Source organism: Nannospalax galili, unplaced genomic scaffold, assembly GCF_000622305.1.
Source record: "Nannospalax galili isolate Female #2095 unplaced genomic scaffold, S.galili_v1.0 scaffold1714, whole genome shotgun sequence".
In the NCBI taxonomy this organism is placed as follows: Eukaryota; Metazoa; Chordata; class Mammalia; order Rodentia; family Spalacidae; genus Nannospalax; species Nannospalax galili.
The window spans coordinates 56,983-64,848 of record NW_008334552.1 but is presented as its reverse complement, the minus strand read 5'-3'; the positions used below and the strand labels follow the sequence as shown (position 1 = coordinate 64,848).

The following is a 7,866-nucleotide window of genomic DNA, read 5'->3' as shown; positions in this document are numbered from 1 at the left end:
CGGGCCGGGCCGCGCTCCGGCTTGGCCAGGCCCTCTCAGGCCCCGGCAGTGGCGGCGGTCGGGCCATTGTGCGGTGCATTGTGGGAGCCGCACGAGCGGGCCGCTCGGGTCGTGGAGGGGGCGGTGCCGCGGGCTCTCTATGATCCCGCCCGCCCGCCCGCAGGCTAGAGCGGCCCGGGCGGCGCGCGAGTAGCGCGCGGGGAGTGCCGGGAGCGGGACGGCCGCTGGCGCTCCTCCCTTCCTCGTCCCTCCCTCCCTCCCTCCGGGCCGAGGCGAGCTCGGGCATTTGCCGCCGACATGGGCGCTGTCGCGTCGGCACGGCCGCCCCTGCTGCTACGGGCGTCTCTCCTGCTGCTGTTCTTGCTGCTCCAGGGGTTGTCGGTGGGCTCCTGGGACCTGGCGGGTTACCTGCTCTACTGTCCCTGCATGGGTAAGGCCTCCCGAGCCCTCTGCTCAGATGGTGAAACTGAGGCCTGGAGAGGGAAGCCACGCCTCTGAGGCGCCCAGAGACAGCTTGCTAGGCCCAGGAGAGACCTCCAGAGCGCGGCTTGGCCCTAGTTGCATGGGTACAGAGGGGGCTACTGGTGTTCGACTTGCCGTTTTACGGATGGCAAAACTGAGGTTGGAAGAGGTTGTGTGACTCGCACGAGATCCTCGTCGACTCGGAGTTTGTAGGCCAGGACTTGATGCCCCTGTCTTAAATCGCCGTCCCCTGGCAATTCTTTCATTCATTCAGAAAATATTTATGTCGCACCTTTTCTGTGCCAGGCGCATGTTCACTGTGCTGGTGGGACTGACAGAGAAACCTCATACCTTTATAGACCCTTCGTTTTAGGAAGACAGACAATAAAAAAATTAAAAAAAAAAACTTTAAATAGTGCATAATTTCGTAGATGGTAAAAGTTATGGGAAAATAAAAGATATTAAGGACTCCTGAGTCCGTTGAGGCGTACAATTTAAATAGAGTAGTGGATCATCATAAGTCATTCTTAGCCTTACCTGACCATGGTCTTCACCTTTCATGATCTGGTCCCTCTCTGGTCTTCTCCACAACCTTTTCTCTTTTGACCCTTCAGTTATGGCCACACTTACTTGCTTTCTGTTCCTCACACACACACACACACACACACACACACAGATCCATGAACTACTACTCCTTCCTAGAACACGCAGGCCTTCCCATTTTTTTCTTTTCTTTTCTTTTTTTTTTTTGTCTTTTTGAGACAGGGTCTCCCTGTAGCCCCAGCTATCCTTGCACTCACTATGTAGACCAGACTGGCCTTGAACTCACAGAGATCCGCCTCCCTCTGCCTCCCAAGTGCTGGGATTAAAGGCATGTACCACCACGCCTGTCTTTTTTTCTGGGTGTGTGTGGGGGGTGTCTTTGAGACAGAGTCTCCCTGCAGTCCCAGCTGACCTAGAACTCACTATGTAGACCAGGCTGGCTTTGAACTCAGAGATCCGCCTACCTCTGCCTCCCAAGTGCTGGAACTAAAGGTGTGCACCACCACGTCCAGCCCAGGGCTTCATTTCTGCCCCACTCACTCATCCTATACATCTCACCAAAGAGGACACCATTGACCTCTGCTCAGATAACCTTTTTTTGGAGGGGGCTTTTTGAGACGGTCTCCCTGTAGCCCCAGCTGGCCAGGCACTAGCTATGTAGATCAGGCTGGCTTCAATCTCAAAGAGATCTGCCTTCCTCTGCCTCCTGAGTGCTGGGACTAAAGGCCTGCGCCAACATGCCTGACTCAAGTAACCTCTTTATTACACTCCATCAGCAAACTTTTAAATTTTTTTCTTGAAATTATCAAAATCTATCGGAATAAATATGTTTTCATGTTTAGTGTCTCCAGTATGACCTGAGCACCTTCAGGGTAGAGATTTTGTCCTTATTCCTATATTCTGACAGCACAGAATCTGGCTCACAGTAGTCTTTGAGTAATATTTGTGGGGTGTATGAATCAATGACGTTGAAGATAACAAAAAGATTCAGACAGGTCCTTGCACCTGAGGTGTTCACAAGCTGAATAAACAGCCAGTGTGAAAAGTCAGGAAGTGAAAAAAAGACACTTGAGGGAAAAATGACAAATATAAATGGCTCAAGCTGTGGTTCTAGCTCGTGGTAAAGTGCTTGCCTAGCATGAATGAGGTGCTCAGGTCAATCCCCAGCACCAATATAAATAATCTTGTTTTAGACTGGGCATGGCACGTGTCTATAATCCTACCATTCAGGAGTCAGAGGCAGGAAGATCACCAGGAGTTTTGAGGACAATCTGGTCTACATAACAAGTTCTAGGCCAGCCAGGACTACATAGACCCTGTCTCAAAATAAACAAGAGCCCAGCATGGTGGTACATACCATTAATTCCAGCACTCAGGAGGCAGAAGCAGGCAGATCTCTTTTAGATTGAAGCCAGCCTGATCTACACATTTGAGTTCCAGGCTAGCTGGGGCTATAGAGAAACCCTGTTTCAAAAAGGCCAAATAAATAAATAAATAATAACTCAAATCCATGGTCAGAGCAGGCAAATTGGATAGGGGTTGATGAAGGGGTCTTAGTGAATGAGACATCGGAATCACCCTTTCATGTGCAAGTAAATGGGGAGATGGAAGAGCACTCCTGGCAAAGACAGCAAGCAGAGTAGGAATAATAGAGTGTGTTGAAATAGCCAGGAACCTGAAGTGGCTAAGGCAGAAGGGGCAGGGCCTACAGGGCCTTGAATGTCAGAACCAGGACTCTAGACTTGCTCTTATAATGCCAGCTTTTCCAGCTTACCATGGTGACTTGACCCTTCCCAGTCCTGGATCCACATCCTTTCTAAGCCCTCCATAGACCATGCCATCATTGCCCTCAGGCCCCTCCACCCTCAATGTACCATTTCTAGGACGCTTTGGGAACCAGGCTGATCACTTCTTAGGCTCCCTGGCATTCGCAAAGCTGTTGAACCGTACCTTGGCAGTACCTCCATGGATTGAATACCAGCATCACAAGCCTCCTTTCACCAACGTGAGTACTTATGTCAACTGTGTCCCCTGTGCACCCTTCCCCAGGCTTGCTGACTTATGCGTGACAAGACTTTCCCTCCACTCCATTGAGTTTGTCCTGTTCTCTGCACAGAATCGTCTTACTTGAAATAGCAATGACTAACTTATCCAACACTTGCCTATGCTGGCACTGTATGAGGATTAGCTCGTCCTTCCCATAGCTCATCCTTGAGGAAATTGGGGTTTAGAGAGGTTGGGCAACTTGCCCAAGATCACAGTCTATGGCTAGTAGGACTGAAATTCAAGCCCAGGGCTGTCAGACTCCCAGAGCCTGTGGCTTGAACATAAAGCCTCCATTTCTACCCCACCTTATGTACATCCCACTGGTCAATTATAAGTGATGAATGCTATCAGTTTTAAAAGAGAAACTGAGGCATGGATTACTTAATGATATGTTCAAAGCCACAGACCCAGGCAGTCTGGCTCCAGTGCTGCCTCTCATCCCATCAAGGGGCTCCCTATGCATGATGACAGTGTCCTCTGGTATCTAGATCATTCAGTGTATCTTCTAATGGCCCTATGTTTCTTTTTGTTCACACTGTGTCCCCAGGGATCTGGAAGTAGGAAAGTAATATTTAATGAATTGACTTAAAAAGTTTAAATTAAAACAAAACAGTTTAAATAAGCCAAATGTGGTGGTATACATATTTATTTATTAATTTGTTTATTTATTTATTTATTTATGTCTTTTTGAAGCAGGGTCTCCCTGTAGCCCCAGCTGTTCTGGAACTCACTATGTAGACCAGGCTGGCCTTGAACTCATAGAGATCCGCCTGCCTCTGCCTCCCAAGTGCTGGGACTACAGGCGTGCACCACCATGCCTGGCTAATATTTTATTTATTTTTTATTTTATGTCTATGAGTGTATTGCCTGCATGTTTGTAAGTGCATTTGTGTCATGCAATGCCTGAGGAGATGAGAAGAGGGTGTTGGATCCCCTGGACCTGGAGTTACAGGTGGTTTTTAGCCACCGTGTGGGTGCTGGGAATCAAACCTGGGTCTCACAGAAGAGCATCCAGTGCTCTTAACCACTGAGCCATCTCTCCAGCCTGGTGGTGTACATATTTAATTCCAACACTCTGGAGGCAAAGGCAGGTGGATCTCTATGAGATCAAGACCAGCCTACTCTACATAATGACTTCCAGGCCAGCTGGGACTATAGGAAGACCCAGTCTCAACTCCCCCTCCCACCCAAAAAAAGTTTAGATAGTTATCAAAATTATGCTTAGTCTAAACAAAACACAGCATTTTATTTATGCCTTTTTTCTGCATTGGTTTTATTTTCTATTTTTCATGCATACCTGTATTTAGAAAGCCTCCCCCGTTCTCCCACTGCTAGGGATTGGCCCCAAGGCCTTGTAAGTGCTAGGGAAATGCCCTACCACTGAGCTGTACCCCTAGCCCTGGAGTACTTATTAACAGAAATTAAAAGCCAGAGAATCTGAGACTACAACTTGGCCACTTCCTAATTATGTGACCTGGTCAAAGTACTTAAACCTTTTTGTGCCTCAGTTTCTTCATCTTTAAAATAGTCTGTAACAACTGGCTACCTCCCCAGTGAGGACTGAATGAGCTACTGACAGTAAATGCCTGGAATGTGCCCCATGCCTCCCTGTTAGAATCAGCTGAGTCCCTCAATATGAAGACCCCAGGACATGGGAGGTCCTCAGCTTCTGGGGTCTACTGATCTCATTTTTTTGCCTTCACTGTATAGTGTAGGTGTTGCTCATCTATCTGGTTGGTTGTATCCTCACCATCTCAGTCAGGTGTCACAGGGTCTCCACTTTCTTATGGGTTATGGGTTTCTCAACCTGCCCCAATTGAGCTTCCCTTTCCTAAGTGACCATTCACATTGAGGTCACCAGGGACCTCAGGATTGCAAAATCCAGGTTTGTTTCTCTTTCGTGTCTCACCTGACCAGTGGCCCTTGGCCTGGTCAGCATTTATTTTCCCTAAATATCCCTCTTCTCCTGGCTTCTAGGACATTGCATATTCCTGCTGTAGCCCTGGCCTCTCAGCAAGGTCCTGTTTTTTGTTCCCTCCTGGGATCTGCTCTCTTCGCCCACTGTTCTGCCGAGGGTGCTTGTCCTTCCTCTGTTTGGTGTTAGCTCTGTGGCCTCAGATGAGTCAGATGACCAATCCTTGTAAAAAGATGAGTGCAGCACCTGGCACTAAGTCAGCACTCCATGAATAGTAGTTGCTGTTATTACCATTACCTTGCTTTGCTCTAAGTTTCTGTTGACTGTTGTGGCTTTCACTATTCACTTTATACCTCCAGTATATCTGGCACAGACTCTTCTCTGACTACAGACTGGTGTGTCTTACTGCTAAATACTCAAGTCTACTTAGATGTCACAGATATCTCAAATTCACAAAGCTACAAAACCACCTTTCCCCTCAAACCTGTGTCACTATCTCTAAAGTATAGACCATCTCCACTCACGTGGGTACCAAGCCAGGAACCTAGATTTCATCCTAAATGCCTCTCCTGAATATACACTCAGCTCTCAAACCCTAACCCGAATCTTCACCTTCTTTTGCATCTTGTACCTGTCTAGACCACTTCATCTCTCACTTAAAAGTGTGGGAGGTACACATTAAATGCATAAATACATGTATAAGAATGCTGGGTGTGGTGACTCATGCCTGTCATCTCAGCACTTGAGAAGCTGAGGCAGGAGGCTTGCTGAAAGTTTGAGGCTAGCCTGGGCTACATATATAGAGAGCGCTATGTCCAAAAATTTATTTAATTTTATTTATTTTATTTTTAATGTATATGAGTGTATTGCCTGCATATGTGTAAGTGCACCTGTGTCATACAATGCCTGAGGAGGTCAGAAGAAGGTGTTGGATCTCTGGAACTGGAGTTATAGATGGTTTTTAGCTGCCATGTGGGTACTGGAAATTGAACCCGGGTCCTCTGCAAGAGTAGCCAATGCTCTTAACTGCTGAGCCATCTCTCCAGTCCGTCTCCAAAATTTTCTAAATAAAAATAAGTGACTAAGGGGCTAGAGAGTTGGCTCAGTGGTTAAGAGCACTGACTGCTCTTGCAGAGGACCCGGGTTCGATGCCCAACACCCACATGGTGGCTACAAACTGTCCTTAACTCCAGTTCTGGAGAATCCGAAGCCCTCTTCTGGCCTCCGCAGCATTGCACGACATGGGTGCACTCACATACGTGTACGCAATACACTTGTACACACAAAATAAAAATAAAATATTTTAATCTTAAAAAAAAAATTGACTAGCCAGGCACAGTGGCCTTTAGTCCCAGCACTCGGGAGGCAGAGGCAAGCGGATCTCTGTGAGCTCAAGGCCAGTCTAGTCTACATAGTGAGTTCCAGGACAGCTGGGGCTATAGGGAGACCCTGTCTCAAAAAGAATTTTTTATTAAAAAAAAAATGGGGGGACTAAATAATTCATTCTTGAACAAAAACAAGGAAGATTGCAAGTAGCCTACTGATTCCTCTCCCTCCTCTAAATCTTGCCTGATCAGTACATTTTCTTCTCTGTCACCAGAGCAATCCTTCCGAAAAGGCAAATCTTACTAGGCATGGTGATGCAGACCTATAATTCCAGCACTTGGGAGTCTGAGGCTGGAAGATTATGGGTTCAGGGCCAATTGGGACTACATAACAAGTACCAGTCCCTTCAGGGCTGTATAATGGAACCTTGTCTCAAAAAAGGGGGGAAATTTCATATTATTTTTTAAAGGTCTTCATCTGGGCCAGCAAAATGTGATAATGGCCTGTGCTTATCTCTTACAGGTGGACAGCTAAGTATTCAAGAATGAAATGGTGTATCTGATATGTGCTTTAAACTAGTCCCGTTTTAACCCAGCATGGTGGCACAGGTCATTAATCCCAGCACTCAGGAGGCAGAGGCAAGCAGATCTCTGTGAGATCAAGGCCAGCCTGGTCTACATAACAATTTCCAGGCCAGCTGGTGCTACAGGGAGACCCTGTCTCAAAAAAACACAAAATCCTTCAGCTGGACCAGCAAAGTGGCTCAGTGGGTAAAGGCACCTGCTGACAAGCTTGACAACCTGAGTTCCATCCCTAGGACCCACACGGTAGAAGGTGAGAACTGACTCCCACAAGTTGTCCTCTGACTGCCACACATAAACTGGCACACGCACACACGTACACACACTAATACCTCACTGCTAATAGGGTACCCATAGTCTGTTCATTGGAATACCAGTTGCCTATGCAGAAGGACACTGTGGTTAAATGAGCTTGGAAAATTATATTTTCAATTCCCCTTTGTCCCAAACTTGCAGATTCATAATGTACAGTTGCATGGTAAAGGCCCTGAAAAGTCCTGCTGCAGTAAAGAAACCAGCTTAAACAATATCTCCTAGGAGTTTTTAGTTCTGAAATACCTTTATTGCACCTGAGCTACTGGGACATGCCTAGGAAACTGACCTATAGAATGAAATTCAAATTTTATTCCATGGTGTTCTAAGAATATTTTAAAATCAATTTGCTTTTTTGTTTGGCTTGTTTTAGTTTTTTGAGACAGTCTCATGTAGCCCAGACTGACCTCAGACTTGCTGTGTTGCTAAGAATGTCCTTGAATTCCTGATCTTCCTGCCTCTACCTCCAAAATGCTGGGATTTACAGGTGTGCGCTACACCTGGCTCAGAATTTTTTTCAAAACCTAAAATATTCTGAGTTTGTATATAACTGCTGTCACAAAGCTACCTGGCTACAAGTGGTCGTCGTGAACACATTCTCTTCCTTCTCAATTCTTCTTGTCTTTTTTTTTTTTTTTTTTTTTTTTTTTGTTTTTTTTTAACAGGGCGGGCCTTTAACCC

General features: G+C 46.5%; 1 protein-coding gene across 3 annotated transcripts in view; it reads left to right on the top strand.

The window, feature by feature from the left end:
* Nucleotides 1-230: 230 nt before the first annotated feature.
* The window catches only part of Pofut1 (protein O-fucosyltransferase 1), a 34,273-nt gene continuing 26,637 nt past the window's right edge, over nt 231-7,866 (top strand). For 2 of the 3 annotated variants that reach the window (XM_008829377.3, XM_017797217.2), the window contains exons 1-2: nt 267-430; nt 2,889-3,010. In XM_008829377.3, the coding sequence (XP_008827599.1) occupies nt 298-430; nt 2,889-3,010 (255 nt within the window). In that variant the 5' untranslated portion in view covers nt 267-297. Of the gene's footprint in view, nt 431-2,888; nt 3,011-7,866 lie in introns of all 3 variants that reach the window. The other variant, XM_029561755.1, reaches the window with a different exon arrangement.